The sequence below is a fragment of the Zalophus californianus genome, chromosome 3, assembly GCF_009762305.2.
Source record: "Zalophus californianus isolate mZalCal1 chromosome 3, mZalCal1.pri.v2, whole genome shotgun sequence".
NCBI lineage: Eukaryota > Metazoa > Chordata > Mammalia > Carnivora > Otariidae > Zalophus > Zalophus californianus.
The window spans coordinates 167,142,839-167,169,778 of record NC_045597.1 but is presented as its reverse complement, the minus strand read 5'-3'; the positions used below and the strand labels follow the sequence as shown (position 1 = coordinate 167,169,778).

Sequence of the window (26,940 nt, the reverse complement as noted above, 5' to 3'; positions counted from 1 at the left end):
TGAATTTGGCAAACCGCTGATTTAGGCTGGCCCCTTTATTTGCAGTGAAGAAAGCAGGGCTAGAGAGTTTGATGAGTCAAGTTCACAGTCTGTCCTAGGCAAAAATGGGCTTTCTAAGTCTGGACTTGTGCTTGTCCGTACACCATGTATCCCAAACAGTCCTAAGCACGCAGATAGGTTCAGACCTACTTCTGGGTCATTAGGGGTGATTTCAGCACGGAAAGTAGGAGAGCATAGTTCTAAATAAGGTATGAAGGTAAAGACACCCAGGAACTAGGGGTTTATGTGCTGTTGCTTCTGTCTAACCTAAAACCTGAGTGAGCCCTAGCCACTCTCTCTCAGCCCTTCTGTCTTTGATGAGCCTCGAGACTAGTGCGCAGTGGTGTGAATGCTTAGCTCATTTAGTTAGCTCATGTAGTTGAACCCCCAGCATGTTAGGCTTTGGACCTGTATTGATGTACACGTTTTTAGACCATGTACTTTCTTAAAATGCATATTTGTGTATTTTAATATTGCTTATGTACATTGCATCTAAAAAATTATAATAAAGTCATTAAAAAAAGTATAGACTGATAAACCCAGTAGTACCTACTAAAGCATATATAAATATCCAGCAAATGCTTATTAATGTTAGTTACATCTAAACTTCAAAAAACCAAAAAACTAAAGTGACCCAAATTTATTTTTGCTGTGTTCTGTGATGAGAGTTTAAACTATAGTGATGATCTGGAATTCCTGCAGGACCATGATCACTTTCTAAATCATTAGGAAAGATTGAGTTTCATTCATTGTCATTTCAGTGTTAAGTCAATTTGACCATCAGCGAATTTTTGGAAACAGCAATATACCAGTGTCTAGGATGTGTCAAGTTCCACTGAATTCTGCTCCACAGTCCATGTATGAACACATGAACGATGTATAATTCTTAGAATGGACAACATATTTTTCACAGGGTTGTTAACAAAAAAATGCTGTTTTAAGAGGCAGGTGACCAGGTTAGGGGGATCAGTTCTAAAAGAGCTATGAGAAATTAAAATCTCTTTAAATGCAGGTGTATGTGTGTCAGGTAATATTCAGTTTATCATCCTTTCTGCATAAGCAGTTACTGATGGTCTGCTGTATGTAAAGCTCTGTGTTAAGTACCGAGGATAAGAAACTGCTCTGAGGAGTTTATAGTGTGGTTCTTGCTGGACAAGCACATAAAAAGGCACAGTAGTTTCAGGAAGTATGTGCCAAATGCCAGATGAGCAATAGTGCGGTCCGTGAGTGCCGCAAAGAGCATTCCAGTGCCCAGAGCCCGGGCATTGCAATGGCACCTCCTCTCTGCAGCCGCAGCCACTTGTGTGTTCACTTCGTCTGTATCTGTCGCACACATCTCCTTGCTCAGCCCATCTGAAAAACAGGAGCTTGTTCTGATTTTGCTGCTACTCAGTAGTAAAGAAATAACCATTCTAGGAAGGAACGGTATGCAGCTTTTGAAGCATAATACTGATGCACGCACTCACTGTCTTTTAGTACCTCTTGTCTTTAAAGCAATAGGATCTAATTCTCTTCCTGGAGAATGCACTGTGAAACTGCTTGATTACCGATACCATTTTATTTGTGATGAAAACGAAAGTCCTTTGGGTTTTGTGATATTTTCATTCATGGAGTTCATGTGAATCAGTTTTTTCTTGGGTTAGCAGTTTGTTAAATAAACTGTTGGGAGCTCCTTTAATGGCAATGAGGTGCAACCCTGATGGTAGTGGTGATGAGGCTGATGATGATGGTGATGATTAATTCGTTTTATGCCCTTATCGTGAAATAGGCTTAATGTGAGATTTCTTTGACCAGTGCGGTTCTTGGTCCAGCCATGAATCCAGAAATGGATTTCTGAAATGAAAGCAGTAGATTAGAAATGCCAGGATAATGTTGCTGTTTGTATAATCATGATTACCTGTTCTGGGCTGCCAGGATTTTGTCCTTTGGGTTAAGATAGAATTTCTGTACTCACCAAGAGAAGGTAGTTCCTCCTACCTAAAGAAAAGGCATGGCTTCTTTGTGACAGGGCCGAGACTATTACCAGTTCCGCTGAGAGTCCCAAAACAGTGCTCACAGAATCATGGATTTCCTCGGACATGAAAAGGGCCTTAGCAGTGATTTGCAGGCAGCCACTGGTCTTGAGTAATGGGCAGGATTTGGCAACGTGGAGATCAGAGAAGAGGGTGTTGTGTACGGAGAAGCAATATACGCCAATGTGTGGAGGATGGAGTGAGCACACTATTTGGGGAATAGCGAGGAGAGTTCTCTGATTGCAATAAAGAGGTTATATTCCCATTGGAGAGTAGTAGGAGTAGGTAGTTGGAAAGGTGATATGGGGCCAATCGGGGGACAAATTTCTTTCATTGACTATGTAAGTACAGGAAGGCCACATATCAGTTTTTGGAATCTTTAAACTCAGACAAGCTTAGAACCAAATCCAAACTCCACCTCTTACTGGCTTGGTGACTTCAGACAAAATTCTTAACTTGGCTAAAACCATCTCACAGAGATGTTGTACTTGTTAAATAAGCTCCTTTATGAGAAGTCCCCAGCAAAATGTCTGGTGGTGGAAGTAAGGGTTTAATGAGGAAGAAGTGAGGTGCCAGTAGTGGGGTTGTAGAGAGGCTGATCTCTGACAGCTGTATGCAGAAGACACAGAAGAGACCAGAAACGGAACCAGTCAGGTGCCGGCTATGGCAGCCCTGAGGAGGTGAGGGGTGGAGGCTCTCAGGCTAGGAAGAGAGGACCTATATACATGTATTCTCTGAAGGTTTTTTTTTTTTTTCCTGTTGCGGACTTTTGTTTGAGGGTTGTGTAACCTTGTTCTGTGGTGTTAAAAGTACAACACTAATCATAGACTTGTCCTTTTGCCTTGGACAGGATGCCAGCGATCCATAGGCCTTTCCAGTGGGAAAGCCAAGGTGTGCAATTACAGTGGGTGGTATTACTGCAGCAGCTGCCATGTGGACGACAGTTTTCTCATCCCCGCACGCGTAGTCCACAACTGGGATACTTCAAAATACAAGGTAAGTACAGAATCTGAGTGTACTTCATAATAGCAATGTGGGTGTTCAGCTGTTGTGTGGATTAAGAAATAATGATATAAGAATTTGAAGCACACTTGACTAGGTAGTCTCATAAAAGCTACGAGATCTTATCTAATGCTTCTTAAATAGCTCCCACTTAAAGGCGTCTTAACTATGACTTTTTATTAATTTCCTCACTTAGATAATATAGCAGGTTTTACTTCTGGGCCTTGGTAATTAACTGTAGGTGCTAAAAAAGAATTCTGATAGAGAAAGAGGCCTCATTATTTTTTTATTAGATCTTATCTCCAAAATCACAATACTCTCAGAGGATAAAAATAGGAAAATAATGCATGCATGGGCATACTAGTGACTTTTGAAGGAGAGGCCTTATATAATCAAGATATTTCTTACCTTGAGTAGGAGTAGCACTCCTACTCATGTGAAGGTCAGTCTTCCAGCAGGTCCATCTCCCCTGGAACTAGAAGCTGGAGAGAAGCTATGAGGATTTCTGGGTGGGGGCCCACACCAAAGAACAGTGCACCGAGCCACCCTTAGACCTTCACCTGGACTGTTGTTTATTTTTGTAAAAAGGGAGGAAGTGAGAAGCATGCTTTGCAAAGTAACTGCTAACAGCCTAGCAGGGTATGCCAGAAGTACAAATAGCGGACTTGGTAGCTATAAAAATGCAAGTCAACAGAGGAGGAGAGGAAGTCTGGGGAGGGGGACACTCACCTTAAGAGGGTAGAGAGGAGAGGAGCAACCAGCAAAGGAGACCAAGGAGGAGTGCATAGTGAGGGAGAAGGACCCTACTGTGTCCAACAAGCCACACAAAGAATGTGTCTTCAGATCAGCTGTGACAGAGGCTGATACGTAGTTCGGATAAGATGAGCACTGAGAACTGACCATGGGATATAGGAATGCGGAGGTAATGAGTGACCTTAATGAGAGCAGTTTGAATTGAGCAGTGGGAGTGAAGGTCTGATTGGAGTGAGTTTGACATGGAACAGGAGAAAAATAAGAGACAAGAACAGACAACTCTTGAGAAGTTTTGCTATAAGGGATGGAGAGAGATGGGGAGTAACTAGAGGGGAAGTAGGATCAAATCGGGTTTGATTTTTGTTTTTTTTCTTTTTTAAAGATTTTATTTATTTATTTGAGAGAGAGAGAGAGAGAAGAGAGCATGAGAGGGAAGAGGGTCAGAGGGAGAAGCAGACTCCCTGCCAAGCAGGGAGCCCGATGCGGGACTCGATCCCGAGACTCCAGGATCATGACCTGAGCCGAAGGCAGTCGCTTAACCAACTGAGCCACCCAGGCGCCCTGATTTTTGTTTTAATAGAAGAAATAACAGCATGTTTTCTATGCTAATGTGAACTACCTAGGAGAGAGAGAATTGCTAGAATCGTGGTTGAGTGAGAAAGAATTGTGTAGACAGTAGGAGGGTTGGCCTTCGCTTGGAGCAGGAAGTAAGAGAAAAGGCGGAGTCTGGATGTAGGTGCCAGTGGGTAGCTTAGGGAAGGCCCCTTCCATTTACATCAGTAGCTGTCATCATATTGATTTATTTCAGCACCTGTGAGTCTAAAGAGATTAAAGACCCAGCCCCGGTTACTCTGGGAAAAGCCTTTACCTTCTATTTCATAGAGTTTCAGGAGTGATTAGGCAATAATTCTGCCAACCCTTTTATAAACTTGTCTGCATCTACACCCGTCCTCCTTGTCCTCCTTCCAACCACAGAAGAAACATCACTCCTTTTATGGAAGGTTTATTCCTTCTGCCTCTGCTCATGATCTTAGCTCCTCCATCAGTTTTGCCAAATCTGATTGACCCTTGTCAGTTTCTTGTTCTACTGGACTTCTCTGGGATATAGTATTGGACCAGGAATTCTTCTGCCTTGACTTGGAGGACACACCCCTGGTTCTTCTCCTACTTCCAACTCTTTTTCCTCTGTCACCTTCTCTGATTCTTTATCCTCTGCCTACACCTTTAATGTTGCAGTTCCTTAGCTTCATTTTTTTATTTTCTGTTCCCGCTTTATACTCTATTGCATTCTCTCTTTCTCTTGCATAGTTTCGACTCCCTGATGATTTCCACCCTTATCTCCAGCTCCATTTTTGCTACCGCAAGGGAGATCTGTGGATTTAATTGCCAAATGACATCTTAGCTCTAGCTTTCAACCTAGTAGTCTTCAAGATATGTGGATTGTATTGCACTTGTTAGCGGCATTGTACCACAGTTCTGCCCATGCAGAAACAAGGCAGTAGAATTTGGCAAGTTGGGGAATCTAATCCACTGAAGTACTGTAGGCATAGGATTCTTTTATGTTCCTGTATTCTGCCAGAACTGAGAATTCTGGTACCTGACTGACTAGAAGCTTTTCTGATCCTTCTGCCAGAATGCTGTCATCTCTTCCTTGAATGAACCTTCCACGCAAAGTGCTTTGTCCCAACCACAGTCTGTATGACTGCTTTTATGTCTCCTTGCTAATAGATGTCTGAGACTTGCTGTCAATGTAACTGTATCACCTGGGAGCAAGGTGGGTGGGGAAGGGGCCCATAGCTGTCACCTGTAATATTTTTTTTTTAAAGATTTTATTTATTTGACAGAGAGAGACAGAGCGAGAGAGGGAACACAAGCAGGGGGAGCGGGAGAGGGAGAAGCAGTCTTCCCATTGAGCAGGGAGCCTGATGCGGGGCTCAATCCCAGGACCCTGGGATCACGACCTGAGCCAAAGGCAGCCGCTTAACCCACTGAGCCACCCAGGTGCCCCTGTCACCTTTAATATTTGAAGTCTAAAACAAACATGAAAGTTGTGAGGGACCATTTGGTGGATACCCTCTCTGTATCCCTGGGCAGCTCCGTCTCCTGGTCAATCCAATAACCATCCACACCTTCACTGTCTTTAGGGTGCCTCATCCCCATCCTTCTCAGCATATGACCTTGCCTGCACTTCAAGGACAACATTGAAACTGCAAGATATGGATATGAATTCCTACAAATGTTTCTATATTTGTACCCGGCCTTACTGCTTCCCCTCCTATCATATCCTTTCTCTTGTTTAGAGATCATCCTTCCACATGTACTATAGATACTTTTCTCCATCTGGGCAACCGCTCTTCATTCTTCCAGAGCTGATAAAAGCATGTCCTCTTTGGCAACATATTTTCTGGTATTCCCCACCCTACCCTATTTGCTGCATTGCTGGCTCTCTCCCTTGTGCCACTACCATGCCGTGTGTGTGTGTGTGTGTATCTATAATTAGACTTACTTAGGGGGTTAGTTGCAGGACCTTGGAGTTAAACAGGCATTTGTCCAAGTCCTACCTCCACCTCTTATTTGGGGCTTAATTTGCTGGGGCAAATTACTTGAACTTTCCTGAACCTTAGTTTCCAATTTATAAAATGAACTCAGGGCGCCTGAGTGGCTCAGTTGGTTAAGTGACTGCCTTCAGCTCAGGTCATGATCCTGGAGTCCCGGGATCGAGTCCCGCATCGGACTCCCTGCTCAGCGGGGAGTCTGCTTCTCCCTCGGACCCTCCCTCCTCTCATGCTCTCTCTCTATCTCATTTTCTCTCTCAAATAAATACATAAAATCTTAAAAAAAAAAGAATAGCTAACATTTATTAAAAAAATAAATAAAATGAACTCAGACTGCCTGAGTGTAGGTCTTGTCTTGGTCATTTATTAGGTGTCTAACCTGGGCAAGTTATGTAGTCTCTCTGTGTTTGAGTGTCCTCATCTGTAAAATGAGGACGATAACACTTCACAGGCCCACTGCCAGTTACCTGAGTTCATGCATGTGAAATGTTTAGAATAGTGCCTAGGACATAGTGATGGTGCTCCTCTCTGTGAGCTCCCTGGGCACACGGAACCTGTCTTGGCACAGTTTCTGGCACGTCGTAGGTAAGCAAGAATGTATACTGAATCAGTGAAGGAATGAGGTCTTATGGTCCCCTCCAACTCGATACCCCCAAATCGGCTTCATCACCCTCATCACATGTACCTCTGGAATGTTGGTGGCCCCACCAGTCCGCGCTGCCAGTGTCGGGAGACAGCCTGGGCTCTTCTCTCTGCCACCACCCCCCCGGTCTAATCAGTGAGCAAAACTCAACCACTGGATTTGCATTCCGCTGCACCCACCATCCCACCTCACAGACCCAAACCTTGGGCATCACTCCAACGAAGGAGTTTGGTAGCCTCCTAACTGTGCTGCTTGCCTGGAAGTCTTGCCCCAGCAATGGTTCAGAAAACCCTAATCTCACCGTGGGTAAATTCTGTACCCTTTCTCAGTCTCAGTTTCTTCACCTTTAGAATGGAGGTGGTGATGATTGTAATGGGAACTGCTTCATAAGATTGCTTTTGACTTAAAAGAGTGATTCACAGAAAGCCCCGAGCACCATGACTGGCACACGGGTGCTAGGTTAATGCCAGCTTTTACTATGGTTGTGTAGAAGTTAAACACAAATCTCTTAACCTGACACCAAGACCTTTTGTGATCTCTAGTCCCTGCTCTTCTCTCCCCTTCATGCACTACTCCTGCCCCGATGAGCATCCTCGGTAAGGTCACACTCCCTTCTGTTCCTCGGTCGTGCCATGCTGACCGGACGCCTCTCGTCTTCCTCTTGCCCTCATTTCAGCATGGCAAACCCTAACCGAGCCTGTCTTAAACCTCCCTTCCTCTCCCAGTTCTTTCCTTCCCCTCTCCCAGACGGAGTTATCATTCTCTCCTCTGCATCTTGTACTTGACACTCTGAATATAGGCTATAAATATATTTGCCATGTGTGTATTAGATAAAAGCATATTTAGAGTTGAGTTTGGTTTAGATTATTTATATTAATCTGCTTAGAGCAGGGCTTTGACAGCTAAGAGAGGTGTATAGAGAGCAAGTGAGGGAGGCAATCCCAGCCCCGCACTCACCCGGGCCTTAGGCTAGTGGCACCTGCCAACAGAATATGCACCACTCCGGGGAGTTAAAATAGAAGAGGTGGCGCTAAATGAGGAAAGTCTGAAAATCAGGCATGGCTTAAGAAGATGTGAATTGGTGGAGGAGATCCACATCTGTGTGCAGTGAGCCATTGAAACCATCAATTTAGCCATCAGTGACGCTTGCAGTCTTTTTCTCTAGAGCAGACATTTTGCCATGCTGGTCATTCAGATGACAAGGTTTTATGTTGAGAGGATAAGTAACTAATTAAAGGTGTTAGGTACCCTCGCTTCATCCACCTTGTACATGAGGAAAATCTCCTTTGTCGGACCTTCCCTCCCGGATTCTCAGTGGACCAGGGAAGATTTTAAAGCAAGAACAGAGCTGGTCGATTTTATCAGGATCATCTCTCTCTGGCATTAAGTAACTATATTCCATTTAGTCCAGGATCTGTCTGTCTTTGCTCAGACACCAGGATTTAACTTAATGTTTCTAATTGTGAGGATCAATTCAGACCTATCAGTTTCCAAGACCAGACATCATTCTGCTAGATCTGCCTCCTATCCTTAATAAGAAGTACGTGACTGGCTTGAATATCCATTTAAGAGAGTGAAAAAATGGTTTTGCAGAGCTGATTGAAATCTGTCATCTGAAGCGTTTCCTTGTCTACCCTCTGGAGTAATAATAATACTCCTAATTATTTTTAAAGCAGGATTTCATCTATTTTCCAGTATACATCCTGCAAATTGAATTGAGCTCCGGGATTACCCAGCAGCTAAACCTTATCCTCAAGTTCTGTAGCCATTTTCTAATGAAATTCTCTTTGAAGACCACCTTCCCCCTACTGTCCGCCCTCTGATTCACAAATACCAGGCATGACACAGAGGTGGTGAGGACCTCAAACTTGGCCTCAGCTCTTCCTAAATAGTTCCCTACTATTGTACTTTTAAAAAAATATTTTTGTGTCCTAGCCTGAATATTCACATTCCATTTAGCTCGGGGTTTTCCATGTTACATAAACTACTTACTATCTCTCCATCTTGAGAGGCATTCGGGGCAAGCCGTACTGTTCTCACAGAGCTGGAGAGTGGCTCACTGATGGGAAAAACCACTTGCTCAGGGTCATTCAGAGATTTTGCGAACAAATTGCAATTAACCTTAAGATCTCCTGATTCCTTCTCCATTGGCCCCCAGTGCCTATTTTAAGAGGACCAAGAAGTATTATGGTTGGGATTGATTTTAATAAGACTTTCACCATGATTTTTCACAATGAACACAGGCGAAAATACAGGGAAGAATACATTATACCAAAGCAATAAGTGGTTATTTTTACTGTAATAAGATTGTGATATATTTTTTTCCTTTCCTGATCTTTATTCTCCAGATTTTCAGTAATGTGAGTGTTACTTTTAGTATTTTTAAAATGATTAACTGTCACTTAGCTCCATATATTCTATTTCAGAAAATACATACTAGAAACTTGCCTTTTTTAATGCCTCAGAATTATGATTGTTCTGTCCTGTGATGACTTCAGGTTTAATGTGGTAGAGAAGGCTACTTTTCCATAAGGAAACTGCCTTGCACTGCTATATTTTTATTTCTTCTTCTTTCAAATATAATATACTTCCACAAATTTCAAGATTCAAAAAGTACAAAGGGCATGTATACATAGATCATCTCCCTCCCACCTATCATGTTCTTCTTCCCACAGGCAACCAGTTACTCTTTTCTTGTGTATCTTTCCAGAGGTAGTTTATGTACACGTGCTTATTCACACAACAGTGGCAATAGATGATCTACATGCAGCTCTTGGAGAGCCCGCCCTTCCACTTAGGTCATATCCCGCATCTGGGGCTTGCCTGCTTTCTTTTTCTGTTTTCTTTTTTTGTCTAGCCACTCCATAGTCTGTCATGAATTATACACATTTTTATACACACATGACAATCTAACCAGTCCTTTCTTGGATGATTTCGTTTTTTCAGTCTTTTGGTATTACAGATACTGATTCGATGAATAACTTGATACATCATTTTGACTGTAAGTTCTTTCATTCACAGGTGAGACTGAGCACACCTTCCTAGATGTAGATTTGTACATTTTTTAGCTTGCCGCATGTTCCAGATTGTCCTCAGTCGGACTTTGTGCTGCACTTTCACCTGTATCTCCTGGCAGCCACCTTTCTTCCTTAGTACCAAGATTTCCGCTGTCACTTCCGGTGTGACTATGCTGCCTCGAGCTGTCCTTCCCCTTTCTACTTTCGTAACTCTCAAGATGTGGTGAACTTAGAAACAGCTAGCCAAGCTGTTAGGAGTGTGTGGTTCAGAGTCCCAGCCAGAGCATCGTAAAGCGTTCATCCATTTCTTCAGCAAGTATCTGTCGAACACCCACCATGCTCACTGTTCTACGCAGTGGGGACAGTCTCTGCCTTGTGAATGCTCGTATTCCAATGGAGGGAGAAAGACTGTAAACCAGTAAACAAATAAGTGACTTCTAGATAAATGACGGGTTATTGGACTGTAATTTTTGTTTCATAGTTAAAATCAAATGGCCAGCATACTGCCAGATTACATCATCGGTTAGTCTCCCTTTGTAGCCCCTTGGCTTTGTATTTGGGAAAAGGGAAGGACAGAACCTGGACAGGGATCCCCTCCTTCGAGGAGTGATGACTAGATAGTTTATGGTAGAGTTATTAAAGAATAAAAAGAACTGTGAATATAAATAATGCTAAAAAGCACAGAACAGGGTATCCAGAGATCTGAACAGATAAGTCACTTGAGCTCTCTGGATTCAGTGTTTTTTCTTTCTTCTATTAAGTATATTAATTCAGCGTTTCTCAAAATATGTTCCATGGAGCATTAACAAGTTCTGTGCCTGTTAATAGGTGTTATACCAGATGAGGGTTCTATAGGAGGGTCTCAGCCAGGCCAGCTTTGTAATCGGAACAGGGCACCTCAAGAGAATGCAGCCCTGGGAGCTCACAGGATGGCAAGAGATTGGAAGGAGTTAGAGATAGAGGCCCCCTTCCTCCAGTTGGTAAGCAGGGCCCAGACTGAGTTTCATCCCCTACCGCCCCCTGTACAAGGCCAGCACAACACTAAATAGCTGCCTTGTCTGCAGTTAGGTTTGGGAAATTGCTGGGCTAAGCACGTGACGCAGACGCGCTGTCCGCAGGCTTTCATAGGCTAACATGCTACACTGAATGACTAAGAGAAGAATGTGGCATGTGGCATTTTTCTTGTTGGACCTCAGGGCACCATTTTTGTGGGACCGGTATTCCTTGGAACACCTGCTGAGAAAAATGGAACTAGATTATTTGTCCCAGTTGTTATTCTAAAATTATGGTCTCATCTGTTTTATTCTAATGTATTCTCCTCCCTTAACAAAAACTGAACTCCTCCCTACTCCCACCCCCACCACATCATCTCCAAACTGCTGTCTCTGGGTAAACATTCCCTCTGCTCCATTGTTTTCTTACCCGGGGCTATATTTGTGGGGGAGCATACCAGGACACCATTCCAGAACCTCTTTCTCAGAATTACATAAACCTGAACATCTGAGAATTCTGTTTTTAGGAGGTAGCAGTCACCAGCTTAACAAAAGGAGTATTATGTTTAAATCTATACCGATGATGGTTACTTCTCAAATAACAGGCTTATTTGTAAATACGTATGTTTATAGAGCAGATTTGGTCCTTATAATTTGTAGCTGATTATAACCCACTTGCTGTTTGCTCCAACTCCTGTGTGTGAGGTGTGGAGAAGCAGCTTTCAGCCTCAACTTCCTCCTCAGCTCTTGAATCACGCAGATTGCAGCGCTGTGTGAAGGGGGCACCAGTTCACAAACTGCAACAAAATCAAGTCACAGACTTGAGTTCTTATAGCTTAAATTAGTCTGGTTTTAAGCTTAAAAAACCATGGAAAGAAATTATATTAAACATTAAATATTATTTACTAAATTACCAAAGGTCAGTCGGTTTGGAAAATGAACTATTGACCCAATAAAAGTTGTTTCTAATGTGAATGGAGTGGGATCATGGAAAAGAATGCCAACCAAAGCCATTTTTAGAAAATGTATTGGGCCCATCCATCTGCACCTATGAGCTGAGTTTTTACATACATCAGAAATAGCACTCAGGCTTTTCATCGTTTTCATAATTTGGCAAGAAATAGGACAGTAGCTCTTAGCTCTTGGGTGGAATATAATTGGTGTTCACATATAATTTATGTAGTATTTCTGTTAACAGGACAGAAACTTTCTCACTTAAAAGAGTATCACTGGCTTCCTTCCCTAAGTAACTATATATTTAAAAAATTATCTTTTAAAAAAGCTTTCTAATTACAGTGAGTTTGGAAGTGGAATCCTTATACCAGTATGCAGGCTTATTTAGAACTTAGGAAATCAGTGGGGATCCAGCACTCTCTTTTTGCAAAAGTAGCATTTTATGCCAAATTCTTAGTTCTTTCAAAAATTCCCTTACTTAGTTATAAGTGGTGGATTCTCAAAAGTGAGCATGTGCTCAGCCATGCTGCCAAAAACATGGCTCAGTGTTGCAGGGTTCGTTCACCTACTCGGGCAGCTGCAGTCACAGTACGCTCTGTATTCTTAACACTGGGTAATAACTTCGTGAAGCAGTGCCTTAGACATTATTGAAACTAGCTCTGTTTTTGTTTTTAGTAATTTCAGCTCATGAACACTGATGTCAGTAGCTGCTGTCCCATTTGTCTCACTGCTTTTACTGTCTCTGAAAAAGACTTTTTTTTGCCCCCCTTTTGGGCTTAAGTACCACCTGAAGAGAGAAGCCTTTTCAGGCCTGGGAGACTGGCCAGTGCCCTTTGTCCTGTTCACCTACTAAAAGGTAGTATTGTTAACCTAATTCAGCAGGGCCCTGACTCAGTATAAACACTGCTCAATAGAGCCAGAAAGACTAATTGAATTGTACAATACATCATTTTTCAGCAACAGTTTCAAGTGGACTGTACTTCATTTCCCAGAACACCATCCGTTTTTTCCCCCATTTAAGATATTTAAATATAGCAAATATTTAACCATGATAAATAAAATACTTGAACGCAATTCTGTCTTTCTCACCGAACCTCGAGCTACGGGAGGACGGGGCCTTGCCTACTTTCCTCCCCACTAACGCCTGCGGTGGCATCTGTATGGCACGTACCTGTGTCTCCGTGCCTCGCAGTGAGGCGCTAGTTATCCTGGCCACCTGTTAGTTCCCATCTGCTTAAGTAGTGGAAGGTTTTGGCTAATTCCAGGTGCCTCTTTGTGAGCTGATTTGCAGAGACTGTAAGCTTCACCACCTATGTCACTGCAGGACCCCCAAAGGATCACACAACAGGTACCTCAAAAATTGCTAATGAGGAAAAAAAAAATGAGACTTTTATTTAAAAAAAAAATCAGTGCTTTTGTATCTCTCTATAACAAACTTTTATATGAGTTCTATTTTATATTAAATGACATAAATGTGTTTTAATCAGCATACAATAGCTGTACATTTAGTTATCACCTATTCATACTGCGGGGGTTTTCATGGTTGTGTCTAGTTGTGGTACTCTCCTCTGTCCCATCCTTGCTCACCAAGTGAATTTCTTTTTATCCTTCTAGACCTTAGGCAGTGTGGCCTGCTTTGCCAGGGGCTCCCTTCCCCCCAGGACAGTTGATTTCTCCTTCCTTTAAGCTCCCAGTGGACCTCATCTGTATTTCCTCTGTACTAGGGGACAGGCTACGTGCTACATGTAGTTTTTATCTTAAATATTTATCTCTGATACTAAATAGTGAGTCCCTTGAGGGTAAGGACTGTATCCTATTTATCTTCATTAATAAACTTCTAGGCTGGAATGTAAAGCATAGTGGATTTTCAATTTTCTTTTTAATAAGCAGAATTTTTTTAATGTTGAATTCTGTCATTACTCCCAGTACTAGAGTAGTTTTGGTGGAAACTTTTTAGAGAGGTTTTACCTTGCATAAATAGAAACTAAACCAAATCTACATATCATTAGCCAGTCCACATCTCAGTATCAGTGGATTGGTATGTAAAGATTCCCCCAAATTCCCCACTTGTTACACATTATTTAAGCTACTCCCTCTGTATCTCAGATGCATTGTTTGTACTCTAAGGACAATGACATATTAAAATCACCTTTTCATAGGCTTGATGTTTACTACCAGAAGTGGATATAGAATTGGATAGATAGATTAGGCAGTCAGCCCAAGCGCAAAGTTATTCTAAGAACACTCCTTTCTGCTCACTAAAGTGTGTTTTTTGAGCCTGTTTTCTATGGAAATTATCGTTTTAAGCTATCCTTTTATTCCTCTTGAATTTAGTAATATACTTGATTTACCTATTTTTTTAAATGGCTCCTTATAAAAGTAGTACAGAATATACATGTATGTAGTTTTTAAAAATGAAAAATTAGGACTCTTAACAGCAATGTTAAGTTTTGAAATGATTATAAATTCACAGGAAGTTGCATAGATAAAGGGGTCCTGTGTACCTTTCACCCAGTTTCTCCCATTAGGTTACATCTTAGATCACTATGGTTCAATATCAAAAAAAAAAAACAAAAGAAAAAAAACCCAGAAGTGGACACGGGTATCCTGGGTCTGTATAGTGCTGTGTCATTTTATCACGTGTAGATTCGTATAATCAAGATTCAGAATTAATGAACTCCTTTCCATGCAAGATTACTTTTATAAGTTTCTGGAGGAGAGAAGGAAAAGCCAAAATTTATATTTAGTTAAATTATGGGCTATTTCTCTTGGCTTGTTCAGAAAATAATGTGACTTTGGGTGGGGGGATGGGTTAGCCCGGTGATGGGTATTAAAGAGGGCACGTTCTGCGTGGAGCACTGGGTGTTACACGCAAACAATGAATCATGGAACACTACATCCAAAACTAATGATGTAATGTATGGTGATTAACATAACATAATAAAATGTAGAAGTAAAAAAAAAAGAAAAGAATGTGACTTTGATATTTAAACTCTGGTTCCTACTTGGAGGAGGTGTGGCAAGCTGGATGATTTGACAGACTGACTGAGAAAGTTTATTTCATAGGTATCTAAGCAGGCCAAAGAGTTTCTGGAGTACGTGTACGAAGAGCCCCTGATCGACATCCAGCAGGAGAACCCCATGCTGTACCGCCACGCCGAGCCCCTGGCCACCGTGGTGCGGCTGCGGCAGCGGCTGAAGTCTCTGCGAGCCTACCTGTTCAGCTGCCGGGCGGCTGTGGCCGAGGATCTGCGCCGCAGGTAGGTCACGGGGTCAGGCAGCTCCACTTGGTTTTCCTCTCCCGCCCGCCGGGGGAGGGTGGTCAGATGACCTCCCCGGCCTTCACGGTGTGCACCCTCTCGAGTTCTGTGGCTCTCCCTCTAGGCTCATCTTTGACTTTTTTCCTCCAAAGTCCTCTCTGGTTGAGCCCAGAAAAAATGAAGGTAATATCTCAGCACAACTGAAGGCTTTTCACCCGGGGAACTAGTTTCCCACAACAGTGAAGACTGCTCTTCCCCTTAGGTTAACTTGATAATCACGGGAGTGTCCTCACTGATCAGTTCTGGAGTGTTTTACACTTTTCCTAGTTCTCTTTGTAAAAGGAACGTGTCTGAACTATTCCATAACTTAAAGACATTTTTCAATGGAAATAAGTAGGTGGTTGTTCAGATCTTACTTTCCATACAGAAACAGGCGTGGTAAGTGATGCAGGCCGTGGAGGCTGGATTAAGATACAAAGGCCCAGGATTCTGCCTTTTCATGTCCCCATCTATGCAGGCTGCTCTTCCATAGCTTAGTTATCCCAGAGTTCATAGAACACGCAAGTCCATACCAGGTTCAGATCCTCAAAATAAAACTGTGAAGTTAAAATGTGCCTGCTCTCATCAGATTCCTTCTTTTACAGTTAGATTTTATTGGCATTTCAAGTCTCACCCTTGGCATATATGAACTAGCTTACACTTGAGATAATTGTTGATGGTGTTCATAGGTCCCTAAAAATCCCTTTTAATGTCTTAATAGAAATGACCAAAAGCATACCTTAGTCATGGTTTCTGGAGGTGAGCCTACATGCAAAAGAACCTTTGGAAAATATTAAAGTGCTATAGTTTGTTATTTGAGATCCGGTTAGATCCAAAGAACCTGACATAACCCCAGGCATCTGAAGAAGACATTTTAAAAAGAATTAAATGTAGATAGTGAGGAATACATAATATCTAGACAAGCTCTTATAAAATAGTAATGAGAAGGCAGCTGCCATAAAGCAGAATACCTCTCAGTGGTAGTCATTCTATTACCTCGTTGTTTTTCAGAAAGCACTAGAAAATGGTCAGCATTTATTCTTATAAAGTCGAGGCAAATCTTAACAGATCAGGGCTTTCCCTGAAAGACGATAGGATTATAGGTCTCTAATTTACCAACTAACCTAGATACAAGATTTTTAATGTTCAAAGTATGTTCTATTTACCTTTGGCTTTGCTCAGAGTTAGTTTTTCTTGTGCCTATACTTCTAGACAGTATTAAAATCTTTAAAAAAAAAAAAGTATCCGACATGATTCCCATGTGTAGATTTTATTTATTCATTTGAGAGAGAGAGAGTAAGCACGAGCCAGGTGGAGAGGCAGAGGGAGAGGGAGAAGCAGATTCCTCGCTGAGCGGGGAGCCTGATGCGGGGCTCGATCCCAGGACCCTGAGATCATGACCTGAGCCAAAGGCAGATGCTTAACTATCTGAGCCACCCAGGCGCGTGCCCCTAGATACCTTTCTGATACAGTGTTTTGCTTTGGATAAATATGCCACATCAGGGCATACATTTAGAAGGTAAATAGATCCTCTCTTCATTTGGATGACCTATGCTTTTGAATACCTCTCTTCATTTGAATACCTATGCTGTTCTGGTGGTTTACCACCATGTCCTACACCTTATGGCCAGACCACCAGAAAAGGAATGGAAGTTCTCGAAAGAAGATACTCCTAGGGCTAGGAAAATGAAGACAGCAGTCTGTTTTTCTTTCCTCACTTGTTCATGACCAAAACTTAGTAAGTTCTGAATGGAAGGAAGGAGGAAGGGATGGACAGTTGTCTGCTGGGGTGTCACTTGAGACCACTGAATAATGGCTAGTATCCCAATTATGAGGAAGGAGTCAATCTTCGGATTTTATTTCTTCCTTAGATGTCCTTTAGCACAGTGACTGACCCATCTGCAACCTCAAAAGTAATTCTTGAATGAATGAATAGATGAACTGAAAAACAAATCAAAGCAGTCAAAAAAAATTTAGTTGGTTGTGTTTTGAGCATAAGTCTCAAATCTTTCTTTTCCTTTTCACTTTCAATGTACCACCCTGGCTTGGAGTCTCAGGACTATTGCAGTATCCTTCAGACCAGCCTCACATCAGTTTTTTCCCTCTCCCATTGAACCTTCATGTCAGGCAAATTACTAAGTATGGAATTCAAGATCTGTGCAAATCTAGTCCAGTATATTGGTCTACTGTCAAATATCTTGTACTTCAAACACGATTTAACTTCCTTTAATGCATTCTGTTGTGGGAATTAATTTTTTTTTTTTACAACTGAAGTGTGTACAACAGTGCTTATACATAGTTAGCACTCAATAAATACTATTAAATACTATTATAATACTGCTTTACTATCCTAGAATGTTCTTATCTCTGGCTTTAAAAATCTTTGTTAGAAGCTTCCACCTAAAAGCCCCTGATGCCCTGTCTACTGGAATCAGTCCCTTTTCCTGTTCCTATGTCAGGAGAGGAGTGAGCCAGAGGAAGTGGATTGGAGAGCTCACCCTGGCCAAGGAGCCTGAGGATCTGGGGTATTTGATGCATACTTATTCATGCAGTTGTTGCATAAAAATGGGTGGGGCAGGAGGTTCCCTAAGACCAAAGAATGAGATTCCTACAGAACCCTAGAGGAGGCACATTGATTTAAAAAAAAAAAAAAAAAAAAAGTTAGTTTCTCTATATTCATATGCTGTTAAAATAACGTTTGGGCTTACCATGTCTTCCCACCTTGGCACAGAGGAAAGGATACCAGTACACAAGCAGTACTTACAGGGGGCTGGTCTTGAGTTATTTCAAATCTTTTTATTTTGAAATAGAGAACTATTTAGTGCAGTAGGTCTAAGATTTTCTGGGATGCCTATACTTCTTGCAGCTGGGCCATACTTAATATCATTTCTGCCTTCTTAAAGGGTGCACTACATAACCATAGGCACAAAGGGGAACCATTACCCACCGAAGACGCTAAAACTCCTGTCACCAGAGGCCGTCTCTTACCTTTTACCTTTATGAGGAGTCTGGCGTTTTAAAAAACAAAACGAGCCAACTGCACCCTTGATAAGAGAGACGATAAACTTGTCCAGAAGTCATGTTTAAGGTTCCCTTTGTTTTTGTTTCACTTGGGAACACAACATTTAAAGTGGAATTTAAACATAAGAAGAAGCTCCTAGATCCAACTAATCTCGTGTAACCTTGATAGAAATGAAGGAGGAGGAGTTGATGTGCAGCAGGGAACAAAAGAGAGCGGGAGAAGCCAGAGCTCATCTAGTTGTGAAAGGCATTTTCTCCTTGCCTGGTTTTCACCTCCGTATAGGAGTAGCCATTAATCTCCAGCAAGGAGGCCCAACGTGCTGAAGACCTGTCAGCACCATATAAACAGAATAAAGCAAACTGTTAATATTGCTGTCGTGAGGAAACTGAAAACAGACTGATTAATCGTATCGGTGCTCCCCCACCAGAGAGCTAACTTTGGTCGTCGCCTTATTAGGGAAGTCGCAGTTTGCTTTTAGGCCTGTCATTATGATGACCGCCCGCTCTTCATCCTCAGTATTCTGTTCTTGTTGTTAAATGAATGCCTTGTTCTTGAACCCATACTGCAAATCTTGACTGGCAGGGATGATCAGTTTAGAAAAAGTCAGTGTCTTCTGTGAAGTCTAAAATGTTTACAGTGCTAACAATCCACTGTTCCTGAGGACTCCCAGATGGTGACCCTGTTGGATTGGTTTAAAGCCCAGTTAACTTTTCATGAGAAGAGTTATTTACAGTGTCCACACATGAAGGTACATGAAGAACTCTCCAGAAAATCTTAGCACTGTGAGGACACAGCCACATCAGCAGCCTTAGGGAAGTCTTTGGGAGGGACACTGAGAAGAACTGGTAGGGGTCCCAGCACTGTATTTCCCACTGAACAATAGGAACGGTAGGGTGTGTGTGTAAATCCCGTCACCAACGGGCACCTCAGGGCCAAATTTGGCCCTCAGACATGTTTTGTTTGGCCTTTCAGGAATGGTCTGGCTTTTAAAGATTGTGAATTAGTTGCCAACATTTAAATAACCAGGAGTTTTCATGTATGCACAACGAAGCTCCCTGGTGTCGCTGAGGACATCAGAGGAGTCCCTCCCTCCCGGCTAGCAGCAGTCAGCATTAGATCCTGGATGCTTCACTTGGCATAGTCTCTCCTGCTCCTGTTCTCTCCAAACCCAGGGTCATTCAGTAGACACTACATTTCGGCCCTGTTTTCTTCTCCCAGCCCATTTCATTTATTTATGGTGGTACCTGGGCCCATGTAAGATAATTATGGTTTTATCAGTTAAAAGTGCTTTCCCATAAATATATTATTTGTTCCTTACAGGAAACAGAGGGTATTTAGAAAGAAGAGAAAGAGCTGTGACTCTGAGACGCTACGTGACTTGCCTGAGGTGACAAAGCTGGTTAGCAGCAGAGTCGTCCCGTCCCCCCCCCCCCCCCCCCCCCCCCCCCCCCCCCCCCCCCCCCCCCCCCCCCCCCCCCCCCCCCCCCCCCCCCCCCCCCCCCGCTCAGAACCAGATCACTGCAGCTCTCCCCAGAACATTTGCTCTTGGTGGTGGTGATGGCCAGAGGTCTCTAGACTCTTAAGAGGAACCACTTCTAATTCTCCTAAAGCCTTGATTGAGGTCATGTGGAAGAGGGGGAAAGCAGGCAGCAGGGAGGTGGCAGACAGTGATGTCCCATGAGGGGGAAGGTGGGGTTGCTGACACAGGCACTCCTGTGCTCACAGTTGCTCAGTCAGCCTAGGAGAGCAAGGCATGACAACTGGCTTAGCGTTAACGAGTACATTTTCTCTAGGTCCGCATTTACCAGACCTTCCCGTTTCACAGACCTGTAAATTTAAACAAGAATATGGATATATCTGGGGCGCCTGGGTGGCTCAGTCGGTGAAGCATCTACCTTCGGCTCAGGTCATGATCCCAGTGTCCTGGGATCAAGCCCCGCATCTGACTCCCTGCCCCTTGGGGAGTCTGCTTCTTCCTCTCCCTCTGCTACTCCCCCTGCTTCTGCTCTCTCACTCATGTTCTCTCTCAAATAAAATCTTAAAAAAAAAAAAAAAAAGGAGATGTCTATAGGGTTGTCATATATATGTATATTTTTTACCAAAACAAACATTACCGCCTATTTTTCACCGTTTCATAAAAGAACATAGTAAATTAAAAAAAAAGGCAAATGATCTCAAATCAAACAGCTTTTTAAAATCAAATAATTATATTCAGCATTAGTTCTCACTGAAATATCAGCTTTCCCAAATAGTGAGAAATTCCTATCATAAAGATTCTCATTTTTATTAATTTATCCAGGAAAAAAAAAATGAGTGTATGGATGTGTATCCTAAGACTGGCACTGCCAAATTTAGCAGTTTGCTCAGCTCTTGGACCAGCCCGTCAGTGTCATCTGATTTACCAAGATTCTCTTCCCACTCCTTCCTTTGTTAGCCCCGGGGAAAGCTGTCTTTCTAGAGAGTTGAGGGGAGGCTAAGTACAGAGGTTGTAATGTCCTTTGGCCATTCGCCAGCATCGTAAACTCCATATGCCCAAAGCGGAACTAGTCTTCCTGCGCCCACTGCTGTTGCGAACCGTGCCTACTGCAGACCTCGTCTAGCTGACCGGCCCCTGCACCTCCTGCCGCCCTGTTGTTCGCGCCGAACACCTCTCTCTCACGTCCACAGCCAGTGCCTTAGCAAATCCTGTGGTGGGTTCGCCTTCAGAATACATCCGCTCGTCACCACCTCCCCCGCTCGCTACCGCCCAGGTCCCAGCCACTGTCCTCTTTCCCCTGCCTTAGTGCAGTAACTGGTCTCCCCCGTCAGTCTGTTCTTAAACTACAGCTAGAGCTAAGTGTGGATTAGGTGACGTCAGCCGTCATCCGGACAAATGGCTTCACCTCTCCCTCCAGGTAAAAGCCAAGGCCATGCACGGTCTCCTCCCCGGGCACCTCTGCCCTCACCTCCCACTACCTGCCCCCTCATTCCTCTGTTCCGGTCTGTGGGCAGGGTCCTGTGTCATTTCTGTCCTTGTTTTTCCTCTCCCCAGACAACTGCACGGTTGCTTCCTTACCTCTTTGAGGTCTTCACACAACTGTCCCCTTAATGAAGTATCCCTGACGCTCGCTCCACCCCAGACTTCCCGCCTTCTTTCGCGCTTATTGCCATATGACAAGGTATTTTGTCTGTCTCCGGCTCTTGGGCCATCATGCATGGATATGGAGGCTGTGCTTTGCTCCCTCTCTGCAGCCATATGCAGGGGCCCACTTTCCGCACCGGATCTAAGCTACGAAAGGTCATGGCTTTTTATCTGTTTTGTTCACTGCTACATCCCCAGGGCTTAGACCCGTACCTGACGGTATAGTGAGGGCTAATCAATATTTGCTGAACAAATTAACTAAATGAATAAAATAGTGTTCCCAAGATTCTACCCACTTAATTTGGTCAAACTTTTTTCTTATTACCAAAAAAATACTGGTCATTATAGAAAACGAAAATAAAGCCATCCTTTATCTTACCACTTTGGTACATGTCTTTTCAGACTTTTTCCTCCACAGACTATTTTTTCCCCATTAAAATGGTTTCATACTGTACATACTACTTTTAACCCAATCATTGCACTTGGTATACTGTGAACATCTTTTTATGCCAGTAAATATTTGTCTTAAGCATGATTCACTAAATAAAAATGGTGCTTTGATGTGTGAGCATACGTACATAACATTGATCTTGAAAAAGTAAGTGAGGATATTACTCAGTGTACCCAAAAGCATGCATGAACTGATAATAAACTGAGAGAGATCATTTCATAGCAACACATCCTCTTCCCCCCCTCCAAAATCGGACGTATTAGGTGTAGGGGTTATCTGTTACAAAGAGAAAAGATTGCATGCTGTTGGGAATTGAATACACTTAATTTAGGAGGCTGGCTTATTAAGACATATCTCTTAGGGCAGCCTAATTCTTAAAACACAATCTCTACAGACATGACTTGGCATGTCTCTGACCTGCATGGGAGGACTATCTTATAACCAAAATTTGAGATCTAATTGTACAATTATTAGCCTACAAAGACTAGTTAATGTTGAATTTTAGAAGAATAAGCATTAGCAGGACTCTTAAGTGTATAGATAACTCTTGGGTTCAGTAAATGAATAGGACTCTGTAAGATTTAATCTTAGATTTTGTGGCTTTATTTTTCGAATTAGTGGATTAAAAAGTGTCATTAGCTGCAGTTGGGGCTTTAGTCTCAACAAATTTGGAATCTATCAGGACTTCAAAAACTACTAAAACACATGAAAGCAACTGTTCTCATTCTACTTTAAGAATTCCCTTTCCCTTGGATGACTTCTAGAACTTCTAAGGTCTTCAAGTCATCTAACCTCCTGATCTATAGCTCCTCCCCCTTCATTTTCTTCAGAGATCTTATTTAGCAAATCATATACCAATATCAACACTCTAAAAGGGAGTTACAGACTGTAAAAGACAATGTCATTCAAAACTAAACAGATTAATAATCTGTGAAAAGAATTCTGGCAAGTTATGTATTAATTTTATTATAATGTACATATAGCTTTTTATTTACTGAATTCCTTCAGAAAGTTAAAAAGTGATTTTTATCTTATTCTGAGGAAATGAAATATACAGAAATTATCTAAAATCATTTTCTAAGGGACAACAAAAAAGTGTTAGTTCTTGGAACTGTTAAAAAATACTCTAAGACTTTCAGCTAGGATCTATAACTGTGATACAGTCTATCACTCTTATAATCAGACCCCAGAATAATCACAACCAAAATTACTTCCCAAGTATTCCCTCTCCAGGCTTTAGATTGTTACTAAGAAACTTAAGCACAATTTTTGAATGAGCAGGTAAAAGAGGTCCTTATTTCCCATAACTATCTGCCAAGATATAATGTCTGATGCAATCTTGCTACTTTTTCAGCCAATGAGATTAGCAAAATGAGGTATCTAGAGAAATGATCGAAGCTTGTTTCTTCTACATGGGTTGCTATCGAAATATCTGCCTTTGATTTAAAATTGTTTTTCCATTAGCTGGGAGCATGGCTAGACATATGATTCCTGTCCACATTCAGCCTAATGTAGCGATTTCAGGAAGAGTTTGCAGCTCATATCAAGAACAGCAAATTGCATTTCCTTGGGGAATGCTTCTCGGTGCTTTGTACTGATTTCAGTGTGGGTGTTATTGCAAGCCTCTCAACTCAGCACAAATTACCCAACCCAAATCACATATTCTTGGAAAACCCAGTAATGCTACATGAGTAAATGGTTTTCTTTTTAAAATTATTCTTTATGCTCTTCTATCCCTGTTCTTCGTTTAGACAGTTCTGACTTGGAATCAAAATTGTTTTTGATTTGTTTTCCTTTGGTGGTATTTGTATGTGTGTGTGTGTAGATGGGTCTTTTCTTTAAAACTTCTTACATGTGCTAACATATTTCCATTATAAACTTTTTTTTCACATTTTAATCATTGGGTCTTTAAATGCCAGTTGTGCACCTCCAAGAACTGAGCTTCAGGGAAATGGTGATATTATTAAATCTTACAAAATCCTGCCAGGTGTCTGCTTACTTCCGAGTCTCATCTATGACCTACTCCCTCTTCTCTCATGAGCATCAAACCTTGGTGGGGGCTGAATTGAAGTCCTCAGAAATTAGTTGAGTTAAATGAATCTTGATTTATTTGATTCAGTGTCCTAAGGACAAAATGGAATGAGGACCCCCTACCTTTCTTGCAAAGACCATTGCCTTTGATTTCTTAGGCAGTTATCTTTGCCTTTTTTAACCCCAAGTACCAACTGCATAATATTAAGGACTCTGAATCATATATGACCTTTTTCCTTTTTTAATTTTCCTTTTTTCTCACCTTTCTCATTCGAGCAATCTATAAATGAAGCCTAAGTTACCTTCTTGGTAAACTAGAAAACTTTGGCCTTAGAAATGATTATGCTACTTGATTTCCCTGATTCTTTAGCAGGTTTCTTCATTGTTCTTTGGTATCTGAGAATTTGATAGTGCTACCTGCCAGTAAGGTAATTTCCCTTAACACATTTGTCCTTTGGCTCTGATGTCAGGACTGACCAGATGAACTTGCATTGGCATGAGGAGGGCTGTTCTCAGGGTTGGCTTGCTGGAGAAATGCTGTCAGATCTGATGGTCTGTAGCCCTGCAGTGCAGTAAGGTCACTTAATCCCAGAAAACCCTAAGCACAGTAGCCTTGTCAGAAAGCAAAAAGCAGCACCCTCCTGTAGCAAAGATCCTGTTTACCAGAGGACTGCTAAATTAGATTACTTTCAGGTAATTTGTAGCTTTGGGTTCCTAATATGTTGACTTTTAGAGGGAACACTGGAAAAATTAGTAACTACCTTTTATATAACATTTTAGTAGAAACCTGAAGCAATTAAATTAAGAAAATACAGGAGATGTGTGTGTGCATATGTGTGCAAATATGTATATTTGAAAGAGCTTCCAGCTGGGTCCCCATCCCATTTTCTCTAGGCCATTCCAGGGCCAGGCTCTGTCAGTTATCCCTACTTTTCTATCTATAGTTTCTCATGTACTAGCACCTTCATTTTAGCATATAAATGTGCCCAAGCCTCTCCCAACTTTAAGAATCTTTTTGAAGCAGAAAACTTATTTGAAGAAGTAATAGCTGATAACCTCTCTAATCTGGGGAAAGAAACAGACATTCAGGTCTAGGAGGCACAGAGAGCCCCCAAACAAAATGAACCTAAAAAGAGCCACACCAAGACATATAATAATTAAATTGTCAAAAATTAAAGAGAGAATCTTAAAAGCGGCAAGAGAAAAGCAACTAGTTACATATAAGGGAGTACCCATAAAATTATCAGAGGATTTTCCAGTAGGAACTTTGCAGGCCAGAGGGAGTGACATTATATATTCAGGCATATAGACTGAAAAGAAAAAGCCTACAACCAAGAATACTCTACCCACCAAGTTTATCATTCAGAATTGGAGGAGAGAGAAAAAGTTTTCCAACAAACAAAAGTTTAAGGAGTTTATCACCACTAAAACAGTCTTATAAGAAATGTTAAAGAGACTTCTTTAAGTGGAAAGGAAAAGGCCATAACTAGAAAAAAAATTATGAAGGAAAAGGATCTCACTAATAAAAGCAAATATATAGTAAAGGTAGTGGGTCGACCATTTATAAAGCTAGTATAAAGGGTAAAAAACAAAAGTGATAATATCAACTTATATACAATAATTAGTTAAGGGAGATGTCCGTCAACGGATGAATGGATAAAGAAGATGTGTGTGTACACACACACACACACACACACACACACACACACACACACAATGGAATATTATGCAGCCATAAAAAAAAAGAAATCTTGCCATTTGCAATGATGTGGATGGAACTAGACGATATTATGCTAAGTGAAATAAGTCAATCAGAGAAAGACATGTATCATACGATCTCACTGATATGAGGAATTCTTAATCTCAGGAAACAAACAGGGTTGCTGGAGTGGTGGGAGGTGGGAGGGATGGGGTGGCTGGGTGATAGGCATTGGGGAGGGTATGTGCTATGGTGAGTGCTGTGAATTGTGTAAGACTGATGAATCACAGACCTGTACCTCTGAAACAAATACATTATATGTTAAAAACAAAAAAAAAGAAGAAGAAGATAGCAGAAAGGGAAAAATGAAGGGGGGGAAATCGGAGGGGGAGACGAACCATGAGAGACTATGGACTCTGAGAAACAAACTGAGGGTTCTAGAGGGGAGGGTGTGGGGGATGGGTTAGCCTGGTGATGGGTATTAAAGAGGGCACATATTGAATGGAGCACTGGGTGTTATATGCAAACAATGAATCATGGAACACTACATCAAAAACTAATGATGTAATATATGGTGATTAACATAACAATCAAAATTTAAAAAAATAAAAATAAAACATACCTGCAATAAAAAAAATAGACTGTCATATACATAGGGTGTTATATATGAAATTCATGGTAACTACAAACCAAAACCTTGTAATAGATACACAAAAAAACAAAGATAAAAGAATCCAAATATAACACTAAAGAAAATCATCAAATCATAAGGGGAGAAAGCAAGAGAAGAAAGAACAGAGAACAGCTACAAAACCAACCAGAAAACAGAACAAAATGGCAATAAGTACATGACTAGAGCACCTGGGTGGCACAATTGGTTGAGCATCTGACTCTTGGTTTTGGCTCAGGTCATGATCTCCAGTTTGTGGGATGGAGCCCCAAATCGGGCTCCATGCTCAGCAGGATATTGTTGAGACTGTCTCTCTTCCTTTGCCTTTGCCCCTCCTCCCAGCATGCACTCCTTCTCTAAAATAAATAGATAGATAGATAGATAGATAGATATAAATAAATAAATAAATGTAAATAGACTAAATGCTCCAATCAAAATACATAAGGTAATTGAATGGATAAGAAAACAAGACCCATCTGTATATTGCCTACAGGAGACTCACTTCTGACCTAAAAGCACATACCAACTGAAAGTGTGAAGGGATGGAAAAAGATATTCCATGCAAATGGAAACAAAAGGAAAGCTGAAGTGGCAAGTACTTATATCAGACAAAATAGTTTTTTTTTTTTTTTAGATTTTATTTATTCATTTGACAGAGAGAGACATAGCAAGAGAGGGAA

General features: G+C 41.7%; 1 protein-coding gene and 1 long non-coding RNA gene across 7 annotated transcripts in view; one reads left to right on the top strand and one right to left on the bottom strand.

Annotated features, from left to right (window-relative positions):
* Nucleotides 1-26,940, top strand: part of PLEKHM3 (pleckstrin homology domain containing M3) — a 179,048-nt gene that overhangs the window by 62,818 nt on the left and 89,290 nt on the right. For 4 of the 6 annotated variants that reach the window (XM_027589656.2, XM_027589657.2, XM_027589658.2 and 1 more), the window contains exons 4-5: nt 2,902-3,047; nt 15,034-15,227. In XM_027589656.2, the coding sequence (XP_027445457.1) occupies nt 2,902-3,047; nt 15,034-15,227 (340 nt within the window). Of the gene's footprint in view, nt 1-2,901; nt 3,048-15,033; nt 15,228-19,608; nt 19,688-20,081; nt 20,215-26,940 lie in introns of those variants that run through there. The other 2 variants (XM_027589661.1, XM_027589660.1) reach the window with 2 other exon arrangements.
* LOC113919852 lies at nt 1,675-15,442 on the bottom strand. Its single transcript, XR_003519137.1, has 3 exons — nt 15,184-15,442; nt 11,689-11,810; nt 1,675-1,872 (listed from the first exon to the last, which is right to left on the bottom strand). It is a non-coding gene; the product is annotated as an uncharacterized LOC113919852 (long non-coding RNA).